Source organism: Coregonus lavaretus (assembly GCF_964263955.1).
Source record: "Coregonus lavaretus genome assembly, chromosome: 30".
NCBI lineage: Eukaryota > Metazoa > Chordata > Actinopteri > Salmoniformes > Salmonidae > Coregonus > Coregonus lavaretus.
Genome location: NC_140017.1, coordinates 28,842,748 through 28,865,043, shown reverse-complemented (window position 1 = coordinate 28,865,043; position 22,296 = coordinate 28,842,748). Strand labels below are relative to the sequence as shown.

The window sequence follows — 22,296 nt, the reverse complement described above, 5'->3', positions numbered from 1 at the left end:
CAGAGCTTGATCTATAGCGGCGAGCTGAACTGAGCTGAGCTCCACTTCCTGCCTATAGGAACAAAGGAGGGCTAAAGCGCGGCTGCGTACATATTGCCTTCAGTTAAGAGTTTCCGTAGCAGAGTAATAACAAAGCGTGATGGGATTGAAGATAAGGATCTGGTCCGCACATATTCTGTCCCTGTATTAGGAGCAGCAGGGAGCAACGTGAGGAGATATTAGCCAAGAGATGGAATCAATACTCAGTCAAATCAGCAGAATCAACAACCTCTAAAATTAGGATATTGGATCATATGTAAGCTGTCATATTCGTTCGTCATGGCTACCTGTTCTACTTCAGGTTACAGTATATCACTTGAGCTATTACTACTGTAATTGAAATATGTGTTTGCCTCAAATGTAAAAAGACAATACGACCAATCTGGAGCATATTATGTGTATTATGTGTATGTATAAGTGTGTGTGTGTGTGTGTGTTTGTTTGTGTGTATTTGTGTCTACAAAACAAATATATACTATAGATTGACATTCTGGAGAAGTACTGCATGGGGAGGGGGGATCTTTGATCTCCAAGCAATGCAATGGAACAAGCTGGCCATTGACTAAAATAAGCATAGTCTTTAGTAACTTTGTCTCTGGCTTGGCTTATCTGAAGTAGTCAGTTCAGTCCGGGCTGGTCTTCCAGAGCTGCAGCCGAGCCGTTGATCTCCCCCCTCTCCCCCTCCTCCCCCTTGTCCACCTCTTTGGTGAGTGGATTGTGGGTAGACAGGGGGTCCAGGGTGTAGGGTTTGAGGGGCTCGGGCGTCAGCGAAGAGAGCGTGGGGAGCAGCTGGCCCTCTCGTAGTGTAGCGGCTAGCTCTTTAGCGCTGCATGACGGCGTGTTGGTCTCGTAGATGTCGTGGAAGCTGTTGTAGTCCACCTCGTAGAAGCCCTTCTCCAGAGACAGGACCGGGGTGAAACGCCAGCCCCACAACACCTCTTTGTCCAGATAAGAGCTCCGGGCCTGGCAGGTCATCCCTGTTTAACACACACAGACGCGAACACACATGCACACACACAAACGCACACGCACACACAGAAATACACACACACACACACACACACACACACACACAGACAGAAATACACACACACAGAAAAGGAGAGCCAGATGGAGGGAGGAAGAGGAATAGTAAATTATTCACAAACAAGGCTCAACTCCAGAGTCAATAACAGTCTGAGGTCTCAGGATCAACAAACATAGAGGATCAGTGAGAATAAGGTATGAGGAGTATCAGGACTGAGAGGTCCAAGAAGATGTATTCCACCTGGGATTCTCTGTGTGTCTATGCTAATATCCATGCCTCTGGAGAATCTGTCTCATTACCTGATAGGAATCCAAAGTGTGCTTTACAAAGCATTGTAAGTTAGATCTCACTAACCATACAGCCCTCGCTGTAGTGTCCAACATAACTGATGGAGAATACAGTATCTATCCACATAGATTATGTAGCCTATACTGCCCTACCAAGCAAAAGGGCATTAACTACACATTTGGTCAAAAATTAGTTATTTACATTTTTATATATTTAATACATGCTTTATCATGTGGACAAATATCCTGCCTCCATTATGTTGTGTTATGGAGAAAATGGGGGTGTCATGTTTGCAGTAGCTGCAAAGAGTTACAGTGAAACCAAGGAAAAAAGCAGTAACTGCCATCACTTACGTCAGTTACTGCCTTTTACCTTGGTTTCACCAAGCTTTGGGCTGCAGTGTCTACGGTTTACCTTGGTTTTATTGATTGTTCTTTGCTGATACAAGTATCAAACTATATGAAACTGACAGACATATACAAATAAATCTATGAACACAAGTTTGTGTAAAAAAAAATCGTAATGGAAACGTATTCCAGTGGGTATACCAAGCAAGAAGGCAGTAACTGCCGTTTAGGGTCAAATGTCATGTCAGAGGTCAGGGTCAATATGAATAAAAAATTACCTGTTAGTAAGACAACAAAAACCACATATCCAGTGATCTGCCTACAACTAATTTGGTTGGACAATAAAAAAACTTTAAGGCCATTTTTATCAGTTCCACTCAATTAGCTGCTCTTTTGCATGGTAGGGCAGAATACTGGAATGTCCTCGTGGTAATTGACAGCACACAGCGTCCTTGATACACAATCAATTGATCTGCGAAGCCAACTGCTTCTTTAGAGAACTGGCATAGGATATTTTTTCTTGGTGAATCACTGAACAAACATCTCTTGGTCTGTTGGGGAAAACAAAGACCCACCTATCTGCTGTGATCTAGAGCTAAATAACAGCATCTCCAGGAGCCTGTTACTCTCCTGCTGTGATTACATTAATTAAAAGTAAATCCATTACTCTGGGCGGCAAGACGAAGACACAAACACTATCTATTCTATGGGAAGAGAGAGAAAGACGTGGTATGGTCATGTTGACTCAACCTGGTCTCATAGACTAGAAATAACATAGTAAACGTAAATCCGGGACACTCAAATTAGTATGATATGTTACGTTTGGTATGGTTACATAAGACAGATGGTTATTTACGGCAAAAACAAAAGTAGGGTGGTTGGTCAGGGTGGATGGGTGGACGTATAACGCGAATGTCTAGCAACCCAAAGGTTGCTAATGTTAGCAACCTAGCCACCTAGCTAGAATTAGTACCATATCATACATTTAGCAAATTCGTACCATCAAATCAAATCAAATTGTATTTGTCACATGCACTGAAATGCTTACTTACAAGCCCTTAACCAACAATGCAGTTCAAGAAACAGAGTTAATCAAATATTTACTAAATAAATTAAAGTAAAAAATGTAATAAAAAGTAACACAAAATAACAATAACGAGGTTATATATAGGGGGTACCGGTACCGAGTATGTGCGGCGGTACAGGTTAGTCGAGGTAATTTGTAAATGTAGGTAGGGGTAAAGTGACTATGCATATACTATATACTATGCATATACAGTGGCTTGCGAAAGTATTCACCCCCCTTGGCATTTTTCAAATTTTGTTGCCTTACAACCTGGAATTAAAATTTATTTTTTGGGGGGTTTGTATCATTTGATTTACATTTTAGTCATTTAGCAGACGCTCTTATCCAGAGCGACTTACAGTTAGTGAATACATTTTTATTTTTTTATTTTTTTATACTGGCCCCCCGTGGGAATCGAACCCACAACCCTGGCGTTGCAAACGCCATGCTCTATCAACTGAGCTACATCCCTGCCGGCCATTCCCTCCCCTACCCTGGACCAATTGTGCGCCCCCAATGAGTCTCCCGGTCGCGGCCGGCGGCGACAGAGCCTGGATTCGAACCAGGATCTCTAGTGGCACAGTTAGCACTGCGATGCAGTGCCTTAGACCACTGCCCAACTCAGGAGTACACAACATGCCTACCACTTTGAAGATGCAAAAAATATTTTATTGTGAAACAGAAAACTTGAGCGTGCATAACTATTCACCTCCTCAAAGTCAATACTTTGTAGAGCCACCTTTTGCAGCAATTACAACTGCAAGTCTCTTGGGGTATGTCTCTAGAAGCTTGCCACATCTAGCCACTGGGATTTTTGCCTATTCTTCAAGGCAAAACTGCTCCAGCTCCTTCAAGTTGGATGGGTTTCGCAGATGTACAGCAATCTTTAAGTCATACCACAGATTCTCAATTTGATTGAGGTCTGGCCATTCCAAGACATTTAAATGTTTCCCCTTAAACCACTCGAGTGTTGTTTTAGCAGTATGCTTAGGGTCATTGTTCTGCTGGAAGGTGAACCTCCGTCCCAGTCTCAAATCTCTGGAAGACTGAAACGGGTTTCCCTTAAGAATTTCCCTGTATTTAGTGCCATCCATCATTCCTTCAATTCTGACCAGTTTCCCAGTCCCCGATGAAAAACATCCCCACAGCATGATGCTGCCACCACCATGCTTCACTGTGGGGATGGTGTTCTCGGGGTGATGAGAGGTGTTGGGTTTGCGCCAGACATAGCATTTTCCTTGATGGCCAAAAAGCTCAATTTTAGTCTCATCTGACCAGAGTACCTTCTTCCATATGTTTGGGGAGTCTCCCACATGGCTTTTGGTGAACACCAAACGTGTTTGCTTATTTTTTTCTTTAAGCAATGACTTTTTTCTGGCCACTCTTCCGTAAAGCCCAGCTTTGTGGAGTGTACGGCTTAAAGTGGTCCTATGGACAGATACTCCAATCTCCGCTGTGGAGATTTGCAGCTCCTTCAGGGTTATCTTTGGTCTCTTTGTTGCCTCTCTGATTAATGCCCTCCTTGCCTGGTCCATGAGTTTTGGTGGGTGGCCGTCTCTTGGCAGGTTTGTTGTGATGCCATATTCTTTCCATTTTTTAATAATGGGTTTAATGGTGCTCCGTGGGATGTTCACAGTTTCAGATATTTTTCTATAACCCAACCCCGATCTGTACTTCTCCACAACTTTGTCCCTGACCTGTTTGGAGAGCTCCTTGGTCTTCATGGTGCCGCTTGCTTGGTGGTGCCCTTTGCTTAGTGGTGTTGCAGACTCTGGGGCCTTTCAGAACAGGTGTATATAAACTGAGATCATGTGACACTTAGATTGCACACAGGTGGGCTTTATTTTACTGAAATGCACGCACCACTTTTCCGTTATCTATTTTTTAGAATTTTTTGAAACAAGGTATTTTTTATTTCACTTCACCAATTTGGACTATTTTGTGTATGTCCATTACATGAAATCCAAATAAAATCCATTTAAATTACAGGTTGTAATGCAACAAAATAGGAAAAAACTGCAAGGGGGATGAATACTTTTGCAAGGCACTGTACCATACTGTACGTTTTGCAAAATCGTTACATATTGTACGTTTAGTACATTTGTAACATATTGTACGTTTAGTAAATTCGTAACATACTGTATAATACGGATTGTACTTCGTAACATATCATACGAAATGGGTGATTGACAAATACAAATTACGTAAAGAATAATACAAAATGCTCTGAGACCTGGTTGGTTGACTCTGTAACCAGTGTTTTTTCATGTTTCAAATGAAGCAATAAATCCACTTTATAATGTATGATGGATGTTTTCTATACAATTTCAAAATCTAGGTTAACATGTGGGCTCAGTGTGCATTATGCAAATGTGTGTAGGCTACACAAGTAACCTATATGTGGTTATATCATGCAAATGTTACATTTTGTTACATTTTTACATTTAAGTCATTTAGCAGACACCCTTATCCAGAGCGACTTACAGTTAGTGAGTGCATACATTTTTCATACTGGCCCCCCGTGGGAAACAAACCCACAACCCTGGCATTGCAAACGCCATGCTCTACCAACTGAGCTACACTGGGCACATAATACAACAACAAGATACTATATTTAACATATTCATGAATCTGTTAGTAATTCTGTTTTAAATTTGACACGCTCTTCTTTGAAATCACACTGAAGGAGAGATATTGGAGAAGGATGTTCAGAAAACAGACAAAAATGTATTTATCTCTCTCCCCACCCTTCCTCCCTTTCATATGCCTAGGACTGTTTCTTCTCTCTTTTAAAGGGATGCATACCCAAGGACATCTTTATATAGATTTCAACATTTACACAACAACAAAGATGTTGGAAAACGGAATAAAACAGGCATATTCGGTCTATAAATAAGGAGAAATTGTTTCATCCCCCAACTCTTCTGAGGACATTAAAAACAACAGCATTGCATGTAGGCAACAAGAAACACTGCAGGAAGCTCTTTGATGACTAGGGTCTTCGGCCTTGCAACTCCACTAGCTACATAATTATCAGCAGGGCATTCTTATTTGTGATTATACACAAAAATACTGTATATTCCACATTTTAAAAACATACTTTTTTTTAACAGCTCTTCTCACTATATAACTACGCCACTTTTATAACACTACGCCACGGGGGTCTCTACACACCACTCCCACCCCTCCTCTCCATCCCCATCCACAGTCACTTCTCAGGGCCATCAAGCTTGAAGAGGCATGTGTGGGAGAGAGATGTCACCTCTCTGCAGCGTTCATTTAGCATCCAGCAGCAGCACAACAGAGCCCATTCACCCACATACTGGACCTGGATCCCTCTTAAGCCTGGGAGTCAATAGAACACTGGAATGTGTTTCTGGCCCCTTAAAAACACTGGCCATCACCTCAAGGCCAGGGTTCCTCTGGCTATTTCTATCTAGAGAGCTGTGTGTGTGCTGCAGTGATTTCAGCTGATACAATGGAACGCTTGTACGCGGGCACGTGCGCTCACACAACACTGGGTAACACAGTTTCTCTGTACCCCTGCACGGTCTATTAATGCCAAATAATATAGTCAGTCCACCCTCAAAACATTAGCTTACTAGGGATTGTTTCATTATGAGGGTGTACTATCTATAGCTACAGTGCCTTCGGAAAGTATTCAGACCCCTTGACTTTTTCAACATTTTGTTAGGTTACAGCCTTATTCTAAAATGGATTTTTTTTTAAATCTCAGCAATCTACACACAATACCCTGTAATGACAAAGCGAAAACAGGATTTTTGAAAATTTTGACTCTTCCTAGAGCTGGCAGCACAGCCAAATTGAACAATTGGGGGAGAAGGGCCTTGGTCAGAGAGGTGACCAAGAATCCGATGGTCACTCTGACAGAGCTCCAGAGTTCCTCTGTGGAGATGGGAGAACCTTACAGGAGGACAACCATCTCTGCAGCACTCCACCAATTAGGCCTTTATGGTAGAGTGGCCAGACGGAAGCCACTCCTCAGTAAAAGGCACATGACAGCCCGCTTGGAGTTTGCCAAAAGTCACCTAAAGACTCTCAGACCATGAGAAACAAGATTCTCTGGTCTGATGAAACCAAGATTGAAGTCTTTGGCCTGAATGCCAAGCGTCACGTCTGAAGGAAACCTGGCACCATCCCTACAGTGAATTATGGTGGTGGCAGCATCATGCTGTGGGGATATTTTTCAGCAGCAGGGACTGGGAGACTAGTCAGGATCGAGGCAAAGATGAACGGAGTAAAGTACAGAGAGATCCTTGATGAAAACCTGCTCCAGAGAGCTCAGGACCTCAGACTGGGGCGAAGGTTCACCTTCCAACAGGACAACGACCCTAAGCACACAGCCAAGACAACGCAGGAGTGGCTTCGGGGCAAGTCTCTGAATGTCCTTGATTGGCCCAGCCAGAGCCCGGACTTGAACCCGATCGAACATCTCTGGAGAGACCTGAAAATATCTGTGCAGCAACGCTCCCCATCCAACCTGACAGAGCTTGAGAGGATCTGCAGGGAAGAATGGGAGAAACTCCCCAAATACGGGTGTGCCAAGCTTGTAGCATCATACCCAAGAATACTCTATGCTGTAATCTCTGCCAAAGGTACTTCAACAAAGTACTGAGTAAATGGTCTGAATACTGATTGTAAATGTGATATTTCTGTTTTTATTTGGAATAAATTTGCAAACAACCAGTTTTTGCTTTGTCATTATGGGGTATTGTGTGTAGATTGATGAGGGAATAAAACAATTTAATCAATTTTAGAATGAGGCTGTTACGTAACAAAATGTGGAAAAAGTCAAGGGGTCTGAATATTTTCCGAATACTTTCCGAATACTACTTTCCCGAATACCGCTATTTCTAAACTTTTTATACAAATTACACATCAAATAACCTAACAAAGTGGAAAAAAGTAGTTAGCTTGATGATACATTCAGGCACTATTTATTGTTGAACTTAGCAGGTTTTGTCTGTTTAATAGCCTACACAAATGGGCTGCAATATTCAAGGTCAATTAAATCAAATTAAATCCAACTTGAGAGACTCCCCTGCTTTTTGGTTCGCAAATGTTTTCACCAAGGGCTGCAGGTCCAGGTTGCGCGCCAGACTGTTTTCTATCCTGAGTATTGCCAACCTAGAGAGTCTTTCTTGAGACATTGTGAATTATAGGCCATTGCGCTGCACACAATTTAAACTTAGTGTTGAATGATGCATTCCAAGATATACCAGAGATAAGGGACTATTGGTATTTGCAACAACACAATTCAAACACCGGTTCACCAGTATGAATGAAATCAAGCCCTCAAGAACTGTTGTCCGCTAAATATGATAACCTCCTTGCATCTGCTAATTTATTGGCTGTCCCGTGTCCAGACGACCTGTCCCCAGGGCTTCCTATACAGTTAATCTCTTTCTGTAATGTGTTGAGGCCAGCAATTAAGGAGAATGGGAGGATCAATTAAAGATGTTGCAAAACTGCTGTATTTGAAGCACAACCCCCCTCTGCCCAGTTTCCCTGATAGTACTACTGCAATCAAGCTGTTTTTACCATCCCTGTAACTTCTACAGAGAGATTGTTTTCTAAACAAAAACTCATAAAGAACTACCAAAGAAGCATTAGGCTCTTGGTCTGATATGCGCTTCTAAACACCTGAGTAAGTTCCACTCATTGAACTGGCGCCGGCTTGGCCAATGGCATTTGTTCACCAACATCCCCTTATACGTTAAATCAGTTTTAAAAAATCACTTTCAAGACCTGAGGCACTTTTTCAGTCACATTCCCGAAAGCCAAGAAACAAACACTTAGCTTCCTAGTACATATGGAAATTAAAAAGTTTTATGAATGACTTCTTGGAGGGTTACTATCAAAATGTTTAAAAAAATAAAATAATACTAGACAACGATGATAGGCTCCCAGAGCTCGTGGGCCCCCCTAATGTGCAGGTGCTGCGGGGGTGACACATGCACACACGCGCACACACACACAGGGTGATGGCTGGTAACACGATGCAGGCTGCATGAGGACATAAAACACCTTGCTTTCTCTTGTACATTGCAATACCTGCTGATATCTGTTTTCAGTTCAGTTTGTCAAGGAGGATTAAATAAGTGTATTAGCTTAGCTAGGCTTGAATTGTAAATGTAATAGGGTCTCATAAAATGTTGATTTGTGATATTGTATTTGAAGCAGGTTCTAATAAACAGTGTATTGACATATTAATAATGTGCTGAGAGAATGATAATTAGAGTATCTTACAAGACCATTTGATGTATTCCCTTTATATTTGTTACTGTTGAAATGACAAAGACATGGACATAATGTTCTTTAACAAGATAAATGATCATCTTGTTTTCTAATTATCTGAAATGCTCAAGGCGAGAGAAATGAAAGTTGTCAGTGATATAAGCGGCTGACTTAATGTTATTATTAAAAACATTTATTTTTTATCTTCAGGGTGGTAGGTTGTCAGTGTTGGCAAGGGAAAACTGATGTTGGGCCAGTAACATGAAAATTAAGCTGTTCCAATCCCTCAACACCTCTCAATATTTTGTCTCTTCTCTTTCAGAATTCTGTAGGATTCCATCTGTGGGCGGATCATACCTTATAGATTGTGTGCTTTGAGTGTTTATATGATAGCCTCCGTTGACAGCAGCAGCAAATGTCAGATTGTATTTTTGTCAATGAGATTATGCTTATGCAATCAGTTGCTTGCTGCAGGGCTATACATGTCCACGGTGCAACATTTTTACATGAAAATCGCAGTTTACTGTACTTCAAGAGATGGAGATGTGTTTTGCATTGGGGGCTGTTTAGCATGCCCTCGGCTTGGCTATAGGAATGCATCCCACTAACCATCCAGATGATTCCCCTATTAATCTGAAAATCATTACGGTTTTGTCAACAGCACATTAACTACAGTACAAGCCTAGTAATTTAGCACTGCAGCAGAGGATGTACCCCATCTAGAAGCTATCTAGATATAATAGAGCAGAATAACAAACTCATACATTTATAATGACAAGTGTGGATGTAAATTCAAAAGTTGCTGCAGCATGGGGGTTACTATAATGGTGTCTTTGACCTTATAGTACATCCACTGGTTGTTAACTCTGAGTAACGCATCAAAAGTGAACCATCATTACCGAGTCTAGGTACTGTGGGCTTCGATCCAACAGTAAGAGTTGTAGGCTTATGCTTTCTTTGGCTTATAGCCGATACCATGATGACTGATCACTTACTTTGAAATTTACACAAAGTCCACAAAATCAATGTCATTAGCAAGAACTGACCATATCCCCCCTATAGCATTGATTTCCTCTCCTGCAGATGAACAACATTTAACGCAAAATGGTTGAAGGCCACAATTCCCAGGTCGGGAGAGGTCCTTCTGTTAATTCCTGTGAGAAAAGCTTGTGATTGCTTGTGCAAGACCCCTTTAGTATCATGGCATAGTGGAGGAGTGGTCAGAATTACTCAATGATCAGTGATTGCCATACTCAGCGTGCCATGCTCCTATTGGTCAAGAGGAAAGTGATGCAATTTAAGGCCTGAGTCTAGGCATCAGGCATGGTGTGAGTGTGAGGCTTGACTACTGGTGGTATGGAAAGACAAATTAAATGAATTAAAATCCTAAAAGAACTAGAGCAGAAATTTTCAGATGCATGAAAAGCCGTGCCAGATCAAATTAGAGGTCGGTGATTTCTGTATTTTAAAAACAGGGGAGGTTAAAAAGCAAACTGAAAAATAACTGTCCACCAATGAAAATATTCCTAATTATGCTGCTTTTTCTTGTAGTCACTGCATTTACACTGTATTTACAAGATAGGGAGAGCTACAGTTAATTCAGAAAGTATTCAGACCCCTTCACTTTTTCCACATTTTGTTACGTTACAGCCTTATTCTAAAATTGATTTAAAAGTTTTTTTCCCCTCATCAATCTACACACAATACCCCTAGTCTCCCGAGTGGCGCAGTGGTCTAAGGCACTGCATCGCAGTGCTAGCTGTGCCGCTAGAGATCCTGGTTCGAATCTAGGTTGTCGTAGCCAGCTGCGACTGGGAGACCCATGGGGCGGCGTACAATTGGCCCAGTGTCATCCAGGGTAGGGGAGGGAATGGCCGGCAGGGATGTAGCTCAGTTGGTAGAGCATGGCGTTTGCAATGCCAGGGTTGTGGGTTCAATTCCCACGGGTGGGCCAGTATGAAAAAAAAAAAAAAAAAAAAAAAAAAAAAAAAATTATAATTATTTAATTATAATAATGTATGCACTCACTAACTGTAAGTCGCTCTGGATAAGAGCGTCTGCTAAATGACTAAAATGTAAAATGTAATGACAAAACAAAATGTTTTTTTATAAATTTTTGCTAATTTATTTGTTTTTAATCACCCGGAAATATCACATTTACATAAGTGTTCAGACCCTTTACTCAGTACTTTGTTGAAGCACCTTTGGCAGCGATTACAACCTGGAATCTTCCTGGTTATGACGCTACAAGCTTGGCACACCCATATTTGGGGAGTTTTTCCCATTCTTCTCTGCAGATCCTCTCAAGCTCTGTCAGGTTGGATGAGGAGCGCTGCTGCACAGCTATTTTCAGGTCTCTCCAGAGATGTTCGATCGGGTTCAAGTCCGGGCTCTGGCTGGGCTACTTAAGGACATTCAGAGGCTTGTCCCGAAGCCACTCCTGCGTTGTCTTGGCTGTGTGCTTAGGATGGGTGTCCTGTTGGAAGGTGAACCTTCGCCCCAGTCTGAGGTCCTGAGCACTCTGGAGCAGGTTTTCCTCAAGGATCTCTCTGTACAGTGTCTTGCAAAAGTATTCATCCCGCTTGGCATTTTTCCTATTTTGTTGCATTACAACCTGTAATTTAAATGGATTTTTATTTGGATTTAATGTAATGGACATACACAAAATAGTCCAAATTGGTGAAGTGAAATGAAAAAAATAACTTGTTTCAAAAAATTCTAATAAATAAATAACGGAAAAGTGGTGTGTGCATATGTATTCACCCCCTTTGCTATGAAGCCCCTAAATAAGATCTGGTGCAACCAATTACATTCAGAAGTCACATAATTAGTTAAATAAAGTCCATCTGTGTGTCACATGATATGTCACATGATCTCAGTATATATACACCTGTTCTGAAAGGCCCCAGAGTCTGCAACACCACTAAGCAAGGGGCACCACCAAGCAAGCGGCACAATGAAGACCAAGGAGCTCTCCAAACAGGTCACGGACAAAGTTGTGGAGAAGTACAGATCAGGGTTGGATTATAAAAAAATATGGAAAGAATATGGCACCTCAACAAACCTGCCAAGAGAGGGCCGCCCACCAAAACTCACTGACCAGGCAAGGAGGACATTAATCAGAGAGGCAACAAAGAGACCAAAGATAACCCTGAAGGAGCTGCAAAGCTCCACAGCGGAGATTGGAATATCTGTCCATAGGACCACTTTAAGCCGTACACTCCACAGAGCTGGGCTTTACGGAAGAGTGGCCAGAAAAAAGCCATTGTATCTTTGTACTCCCTGACGAAGGCCATGCTGCCAAAACACGTCAGAGTTTTAAAATATTTGTTCCATTGAACATGCCATACAAATAAAGGCATTGTAATTACATGAAGAGTGCCTTGGTTCTCCTTGCTTTTTAAAAACATTAATATTCATAAGTAAGAAGAAAAAACATCACCCTACTGATTAAAGTAAGCAAGTGACCTGTATAATGCATCGTATTTAGATTAGTGCATTATAATCTGTCCTTAAACAAAGGCCTATACACAATGCGTAAGGCTTGCACATACAGTGTTTACCTGAGTGGAGTAATACACCACAGGAACATATTAGGATAACCAAATAAGGAAGCCAGGGCTCTACATGTGTCTTTATTCCCTGTGCTACTGTGATAAATAAGCAGATTTCCTCAATCAATATTCCATACAAAGACTTCCAAGGCTACCAGGAAGCTAGCTGGGGATCTCGTTAATGCAATTAATTTAAAAGTCTCTGGGATGCAACTGGGGCATCTGCCCCTCATTAGGCATAGGACAGGTTTTTTACAGCTTGAATTTAAATGTTGAGAGAAAATAAAAAATCTCCTTTTCCTGACTTTTTTACGGATGCATATAAAATGGTGGTTCTGTGTTTTTGGTAACTTTCCAGAGAAGAGAATGCGTTGAGAATGCGTTGGCCAGGCCAGTACTGTCTGCAACCCCCCTGGAGCAGTTGCTTTCATCATTGCACCACCTCTCCCCAAACACAGACCAGCGTAGGCAGCTAACGCGCTTTCCTTTTGGAACAAACATCTCAAAGAGGCCTCCCTAATGCACCAACATAGCGGAGACGCGGTCCTCAGTATGGATGTGGAAACATTTGCCTAACTGTAACAACCTTCCAAATAAAGATCCTGCTGACTGTTTTTCTTTGTGGAAAATTACAAGGTTGGTCATGGTAACAAGAAATAACCTATGCTCTCAAAAAACTTTATTTTCTATTTTGTAAATGGTCTTATGAAACTATAACAGCCATATTTACCTGAGTTGGTAAATATATTATTATATGCAGGTCTATACCACATGGTGCCTCTAGAACTTGTGTTTGTATGGGTTTGAAATTGTCTCGTTTGTTGAATGAAAGATATTACATTATCACTGAATATGAAGAACCTCAATGGATTTACTGAGCAGACAAGAGTTTAAATGGAATTGACCAAGGCCCTATCCAGAAACAACCCATAGCTAGCCCCTACCCCCTATGCACTTGTGTAGATGCAAACAGATTGGACAATTCCACCAAGCCTATGAGAAGGCAAGGTGGAGCTACTACCATTTGACACATTGTCTCCCGAGTGGCGCAGTGGTCTAAGGCACTGCATCGCAGTGCTAGCTGTGCCACTAGAATCCAGGCTCTGTCGTAGCCGGCCGCGACCGGGAGACCCATGGGGCGGCGCACAATTGGCCCAGCGTTGTCCAGGGTAGGGGAGGGAATGGCCGGCAGGGATGTAGCTCAGTTGGTAGAGCATGGCGTTTGCAACGCCAGGGTTGTGGGTTCGATTCCCACGGGGGGCCAGTATGAAAAAAATAATGTATGCACTAACTGTAAGTCGCTCTGGATAAGAGCGTCTGCTAAATGACTAAAATGTAAATTTAATATTGCTTACGCCTATCTAATTATTTCAGGTCTATGGGCTATGGGTCCTGGTGACCTATTAGCCTTGTTTCAAGAGGACGTACCTGTAGCTTCAACCATGCCCTCCAGGATGACCACGATCTCAAACTCCTCCTTGTCCATCTGGGCCTGGGATAACTCCCAGAAGGGGCTCTTCTCGTTGATCTCATGGGAGATTATGAGTGGGGACACCAGGAAGAGCCGGTCGTCTCCCGTGTCGAAACCGATGTTGATGTCCGTCTGGTTGAGAGGGATGAACTCCCCCTCCTTGGTCTGCTGTGAGCGGATCAGCTTGGCCCGGATTGAGGCCTCCACGATGTGGGAGTTGCGCAGGTCCCCGACTCTGAACATCAGACACAGCTTGTTGTCCCGCACAGAGATTACGGCCTTGTGGGAGAACATAAGCGTCTCGGCACGATTCTTGGGTTGGGAGATCTTCACGAACATGCAGCCCACCATCATTGCGTTGACGATGGAGCCCAGGATGGCCTGGATCAGCAGCAGGATGATGCCCTCAGGGCACTTCTCTGTGATGACGCGGTAGCCGTAGCCGATGGTGGTCTCCGTCTCAATGGAGAAGAGGAAGGCTGAGACGAAGCTGTTGAGGTTCTCTACACAGGGGGTCCAGCCCTCCTCGTCGCTGTGCCACAGGTCCCCTCGGATCAGGGCGATGATATACCACAGCAGGCCGAAGAACAGCCAATTGACCACGTAGACCAGAGTGAAGATGAAGAGGCTGAAGCGCCAGCGCAGGTCCACCAGGGTGGTAAACAGGTCGCTTAGGTAACGGTAGGTCTCCTGCACGTTGCCGTGGTGAACGTTGCACTTGCCGTCCTTCTGGACATAGCGTTGACGGGGCTTCTTGACGGGGTCGGCGATGAGGTGGGTGCGCTCAGTGGAGATCTGGGCCTCCCGCATGTGTTTGGGAAGCTTTTTCACCTGGAGAGACAGAGAGGAAGAGAGACAGTTCTGCTGAGACATTGGTCACAATGTCATTGTCTTCAGTAGTTCATGTGTGGAGCCAGGAGTGACCTGTTCAAGAAAAACCCTGGACTCTCGTTACAGTCTATCGCTAAAGGCAATTGTTTTCCTGGTCAGGTCAAATGGTGAGCAAAAACATCTGCCTCTTTTCATGTACAATGTCCTCATATTACCCTTGTTGCTACAATGTGTGAAATGTCCTCATATTACCCTTGTTTCTAAAATGTGTGAAATGTCCTCATATTACAGTTTGTGGAATTTTCTCATATTACCCTTGTTGCTACAATGTGTGCATTGCAGTGCTGTCACACTGTCATGTTATATGAGAAAAGACACATTCTCAACCTTTTAAGTAATTGCTTTGCTTTCATCCTCAACCACCTTCAACTGCCACCCTCGTTGACCATAAATAAACTGTAAATCAATGCTACAGATATCTCTGCTACACCAGTGCTGGGCGAGGACCGCATACGATGCTCTGGCTAAATGAAATGAAGGGGCCTGATACTGTAGCTGCACTGCTCCCATAACACTGTGTGAGAGAGTGTCTCTCCAAGCACAAGGTGCGCCAGGACTGTGGGAGGGAGAAGAGCGAGAGAACATAAGGGTACAAGGCCTTCCTTCCTCACTGCTGGCCCAGCTCCAGCCAGGCGATCTGGCTCAACAGCTGTGCCTCCCCTGTCCCTAGTGCTGTACCTCACCCCCTATGGGACACTGGCAGGCCTGGATAGGAACACCCCGTCCCGGTCTCTCCCACCCCGTCCCCGTCCCTCCCAGCTCCTACTCTACCCCCCCACACACACGGGCCAAGGGCACATCGGCACTCTGTGTCCTGATCGTTGGAGACGACGAGCTCAGTTGTTAATTGAAATGGGGTATTGCCATTGTGGTGTTGCCCCTCCTGTGCCCTCTGAATCTCTGGGTGATAATCAAACACCTGTGTTCACTGCTTACTCTCTCCCCAGAGTGGTGTTACATCCGAGGCTGACACACTACTCCAAAACTGAAATAATGGCTCCCGATTGAAGGAATTCAAATTAAAGACATGCCTTTGAAAATACATGCTATAGTCCTCAAATGATTTAAATAAAGATCTGAATACTGTATGCAGGTTTCCATTGACCCAGGTTTAATAGACAAAAGTAATGTCGGCCCAAAAAATATTTGCAACGTGTAATGGAAAAAGCAGATATAGGACACATTTTGTAAAGATCTCGAAAATGTTTATCCATTCAACAGGGGTGGATTTTTCTTTTGTCTAACTTTCTTTTTCTTTTTCTTTTATTTGTTTCACCTTTATTTATCCAGGTAAGCCAGTTGAGAACAAGTTCTCATTTACAACTGCGACCTGGCCAAGATAAAGCAAAGCAGTGAGATAAAAACAACAACACAGAGTTACATATGGGGTAAAACAAAACATAATGTCAAAAATACAACAGAAAATATATATACAGTGTGTGCAAATGTAGCAAGTTATGGAGGTAAGGCAATAAATAGGCTATAGTGCAAAATAATTACAATTAGTATTAACACTGGAATGATAGATGTGCAAGAGATGATGTGCAAATAGAGATACTGGGGTGCAAATTAGCAAAAATAAATAACAATATGGGGATGAGGTAGTTGGGCGGGCTAATTACAGATGGGCTGTGTACAGGTGCAGTGATCGGTAAGGTGCTCTGACAACTGATGCTTAAAGTTAGTGAGGGAGATAAGAGTCTCCAGCTTCAGAGATTTTTGCAATTCGTTCCAGTCATTGGCAGCAGAGAACTGGAAGGAATGGCGGCCAAAGGAGGTGTTGGCTTTGGGGATGACCAGTGAGATATACCTGCTGGAGCGCATACTACTGGTGGGTGTTGCTATGGTGACCAATGAGCTAAGATAAGGGGGGGATTTGCCTAGCAGTGATTTATAGATGGCCTGGAGCCAGTGGGTTTGGCGACGAATATGTATTGAGGACCAGCAAACAAGAGCTTACAGGTCACAGTGGTGGGTAGTATATGGGGGTTTGGTGACAAAACGGATGGCACTGTGATAGACTACATCCAATTTGCTGAGTAGAGTGTTGGAGGCTATTTTGTAAATGACATCGCCGAAGTCAAGGATCAGTAGGATAGTCCGTTTTACGGCATGGGCAAGTTGCAGCGGAGGGTGCAGAGCTGGTGGCCGGGATAGTGGTATCCAGGTGGAAAGCATGGCCAGCCGTAGCAAAATTATTGTAGATTTATCGGTGGTGATAGTGTTTCCTGGCCTCAGTGCAGTGGGCAGCTGGGAGGAGGTGCTCTTATTCTCCATGGACTTTACAGTGTCCCAAAACTTTTTGGAGTTAGTGCTACAGGATGCTAATTTCTGTTTGAAAAAGTTTGTGCTTTCCTAACTGCTTGTGGTTCCTAACTTGGTTCCTAACTTCCCTGAAAAGTTACATATCGCGGGGGCTATTTGATGCTAATGCAGTACGCCACAGGATGTTTTTGTGCTGGTCAAGGGCAGTCAAGTCTGAGGAGAACCAGGGGCTATATCTGTTCTTAGTTCTGTATTTTTTGAATGGGGCATGTTTATTTAAGATTGAGAGGAAATTACTTTTAAAGAACAACCAGGCATCCTCTACTGACGGAATGAGATCTATATCCATCCAGGATACCTGGGCCAGGTCAATTAGGAAGGCCTGCTCGCTAAAGTGTTTTAAGGGAGCGTTTGACAGTGATGAGGGGTGGTCGTTTGACCGCGGACCCGTTACGGATGCAGGAAATAAGGCAGTGATCGCTGAGATCCTGGTTGAAGACAGAATGATTAACACTGGAATGATAGTTAGTCAGGATGATATCTATGAGGGTACCCATGTTTACGGATTTAGGGATGTACCTGGTAGGTTCGTTGATAATTTGTGTGAGATTGAGGGCATCTAGTTTGGATTGTAGGACGGCCGGGGTGTTAATCATATCACCAAGCAGTACGAACTCTGAGGATAAATGGGGGGCAATCAATTCACATATGGTGTCCAGGGCACAGCTGGGGGCTGAGGGGGGTCTGTAGAAAGCGGCAACAGTGAGAGACTTATTTCTGGAAAGGTGGATTTTTAGAAGTAGAAGCTCAAACTGTTTGGGCACAGACCTGGATAGTATGATAGAGCTCTGCAGGCTATCTCTACAGTAGATTGCAACTCCACCCCCTTTGGCAGTTCTATCTAGATGGAAAATGTTGTAGTTGGGGATGGACATTTCAGAATTTTTGGTGGCCTTCCTAAGCCAGGATTCAGACACTGCTAGAACATCAGGGTTGGCGGAGTGTGCTAACGCAGTGAATAACTCAAACTTAAGAAGGAGGCTTCTGATGTTAACGTGCAGAAAACCAAGGCTTTTACGGTTACAGAAGTCAACAAATAATAGCTCCTGGGGAGTAGGAGTGATACTGGGGGCTGCAGGGCCTGGGTTAGCCTCTACATCACCAGAGGAACAGAGGAGGACTAGAATAAGGATACGGCTAAAGGCTTTAAGAACTGGTCTTCTAGTGCGTTGGGTACAGAGAATAAAGGGGGCAGATTTCCGGGCGTTGTAGAAAAGATTCAGGGCATTATGTACAGACAAGAATATGGAAGGATATGAGTAGAGTGGAGGTAAACCTAAGCGTTGGGTAACAATGAAAGTGATAGTATCACTGGAGGCACCGATTGAGCCGGTCTCGCGTGTATGGGGGGTGGAACAAAGGAACTATTTGAGGCAGTTTGAGAGGGACTTGGGGTTCCACAGTGAAATTGTATAATAAGAACTTACTGGAACAGCAATAGGCAAGGCATATTGACATGGGAGAGAGGCATAAAGCAATCACAGGTGTTATTAGAGAGAACTAAGACAACAACTGGTAATGGCGATAAAGTTTGGGCTGAGGCTAAACAGAATAAACAGGACAGGGTACCGTGTAAAGGAACAGTCCAGCAGGCATCAGCTGTGCAGCTGAGTGATCATAAGGTCCAGTGAACAGCAATATGTGAGTCCGAGAGCAGTTCAAATTGGTGCTTCAGCACAGCGAGCAGGAAGCACGGTTGTAGTTTGCGTGTGCTAGCGGGCCGGGGCGAGCAGATGGATCTTCGTGGTCGTTGCAACGGGAAGCCTGTTGAAACCACAGACAATTACGTCGGCAGACCAGTCGTGATGGATCGGCAGGGCTCTGTGTCGTCTCTAGGTGGTCCCGTCCGGTTGACAGAGAAGTAGATAGCCGGGAGTTGTGCTTGACTCAAGGCTAGCTCAAGGCTGATTAGCCAACAACAACGTTCATTTGGTTGCAGCTAGCTAGTTGCGATTATCCAGTGTTAAAGGTCCAGTGATTCAGTGATTCCGGCAGAAAATCTGATAGGTTCTGACAAATTATGATGGAAACAGTGTTTTTCGAATAAATGATGATGACAAATCATTTTGAAGGTACGCAGGGCACGTGATGTAAACACATAACTATGAAGCTGCACTCATTTAATTCTACTGCCTGCTAAATCTATTTTTCAACTATAAAAATAATGTTTCTTTGCAGGATCCTTGTACTGACTTTCAAGAATGGCTGATTTGCTTCGACTTGCTTTCTGATTTGCTGGATGCAAGTTTCACCATCAATTATTTCAGATCTACAGGAGTGTAAGTTTCACCATGGCACGGACCGTGGCGATACGTTGACAAGAGAATTATTAGAATATGGCAAATATTAGTAAATTCTTGCATTCTATCTATGCTGGCTTTTGCGGGCTACCTGAGACATGAAACAGATAGGTGGGAGGGCATACAGCCTATGACCAATGTATTAATCCACAATTTGCCTAAATGGGTAATGTAAACACATCAACCACTTAATTTGTATTCAACAGTGTAGTTTTTTTGTAGGTGTGACGTCATTTCGGCCTGCTGTTTTTATCGACACAATATAGCAACCAATTGCCGAATCTGTATTCTATGAAAAAGTTCTAAATGTCGACACTTTATTAATGTATTGATCTTTTTCTAGATTATACGGTAATGAGAGGTTTGACAGTGAAGTGAAAGACAACATCCATTGACCAATACAGCTATTAGTCACTCAATGACATTGGGCTCTTGTGACGAGTGTTTGGGAGAAAGCAGGGGCCACTTCAAAATGTAATGTCTCTATTTCCTTGGGGGAAGGTAGCTTTTAAATTTCCTGCATTGCAAGTTCTCCTGCAACAGGGTAATCAAATTAAGATCCTACATCTGTACCTGTACAGTCCTAAATCAAAGACAATGCACCTATTTGTTTCTATTTGAGAGCGTTAAAGAAATTCCTAATTGAGTGATTGATGAAGCCAGTCACAGACAGTGCTACAATAGTGCAGCCAGCCCACTGTTGGCCATCCCAGAGTCAATGATGTCTGCAGTGCTGATACTCCATAAACAAATTAATTAGCAATTGCTGTGTGCTGGTGTTTTTCCACAATTGGTTTGTCTCACCACACTCGGTTAGGGAGAATACATTCAATCGTCTCTGGAATAAAGACAAATAACCTGGACTGTTTCACTATCCATTATCAGGACGTGTGAGTTGTTTTCTCACAATCTTTTCCACGGTAGTGGGCTGAACCATCCATCAATCCTCTTCTGCAGCGACAGACAGGCACACACACATGATCACCCCTCTTATAGGAAAGTCATGATCCACAATGGTTCCCTCTCATCTCCTTATATTTTTCCCTTACACCAGACACTTCCATCTTTCACCACCCCCTCTTTCTTTCCCTCTTCCCCGCTCTGCCCCCTGTCTCTATACCTCCCAGCATTGTTACACAGGACAATTGGGGGAGGGAGAGGACTGTGTGTGCGTATGGGAAATATGTTCTTACCGCTGTGGGTGTGACTCCTATCTCCATGTCGTGGTCCATGTGGACTCGAGAATCTCCTGCCATACTCAGCTGGAGCTCAACACCTGTGGGGAGAGAGGGAGATGGAGGTTCAACAAACTGTGAATCTCCACTACAGTCAGCATTTCACTTTCATTAATGTACAGAATTATGCATCAATCAGCTCTCAACAATGGATGATTTTTCACAATATATCCCATAAGATCAATCAGGAAAAATCAAGGATAAGGAACATTTTGCATAGTCAATACTATATTGACTGATAAACACCCAATAAATTGTTTTCTACACATATCAATACTACTATGCCAGTCATCTGTTTGAATAGGAGCCACTACTAACAGTGAGCCTGAATCTTAACAATGCATGTCTCCATTTTCATGTCAAATCTATAGGCTAAACGACTATGTTCCAACAACCATACTAGCATGCCGCTAAGAATGCATATCCAGTACATTACTCCATTCATTACTTCATGCTACAGTAGGTGGTATGTGAGGACAGTGAAGTCAGTATTGAGGACATTAACACAGAGCCTCAGTTCATCATAATAAGACAGACCTGTTTCACCAACACAGAATGCTATTGTGTGGATTAACTCTGGACTCACATGGGAAATGGGACTGTGTTCAAAATGTGCATCACTCTGTTAGCTAATTTGTCATCTCTGAATGAAGCAGTCTCAGCTGTCTGTAGCTACCATGTTCAACCTTTGTCATCCCCCCGAGGAGGAGAGGAGGAGAACACATCAGTGCCAGTACGCTGCCTGGGTTGAACACCAACCCAACTGTTAAAAGCCCTGATGCTGCAAGGACACGCTGACCACTACGTGTATCACAACAATCACCAGCATGGACCGCTCACAATCTGTCCACAGCTCATTTTAAAGTCTTAATATCTTTGTCTAAACTTCCCATGTGACTACAATAATAGCTCTTTTGCTATTTTTTTTTTACAAAGTAACACCATGAAAGGTGATTTGATGTAGTTTTGAAGACTTCTTTCGAACAGTGAATGTGGTTTCTTTGTTGCTATTTTAGGTATCTTGGTGTAATACAGTGATCTAGTGACAGACTGCAGTATCTGTGATCTGATTTCAAAGTGCTGGAAATTGTATTTTTAAACATCAATTACATAAGACTCAAACTGACAGAGGGAAAAAAAGAAAAGACAAATATTTTTTGGCAATAGGATTAAATAACACATACAGGAAGTCAGCACTACAGATATGAGAGGCGGAGAGAGCACGTCGATAGGGACTAATTTTAGCTACAATTTCACAACAACACCTTTTCAGTTATATAAAAGCATAATAACTGATAGGGTCACTGGTGTTTGAAAATAAACCAATAGAGTGACAGAGAGTATGAACTGTGTGTTTCAAAATCAACAATCAGCAGAGGTGTGGATTCGAGACACATGATTTGGACTTCAGTCTGACTCGAGACACAAATTTGATGACTTGAGACTCGACTTGATAGAAAATAAAATAATTTCAGACTTGATTGGAGCCTCAAGA

General features: G+C 43.0%; 1 protein-coding gene across 1 annotated transcript; it reads right to left on the bottom strand.

Moving 5' to 3' along the window:
- Positions 1-657: 657 nt before the first annotated feature.
- On the bottom strand, positions 658-20,822 carry LOC311106191 (G protein-activated inward rectifier potassium channel 4-like; the record flags this gene model as incomplete). Its single annotated transcript, XM_084148504.1, has 3 exons — positions 658-1,016; positions 14,008-14,881; positions 20,760-20,822. The coding sequence occupies 3 exons, from the start codon at positions 20,820-20,822 to the stop codon at positions 658-660; spliced, it is 1,296 nt and encodes a 431-aa protein (XP_084004630.1).
- Positions 20,823-22,296: the final 1,474 nt, after the last annotated feature.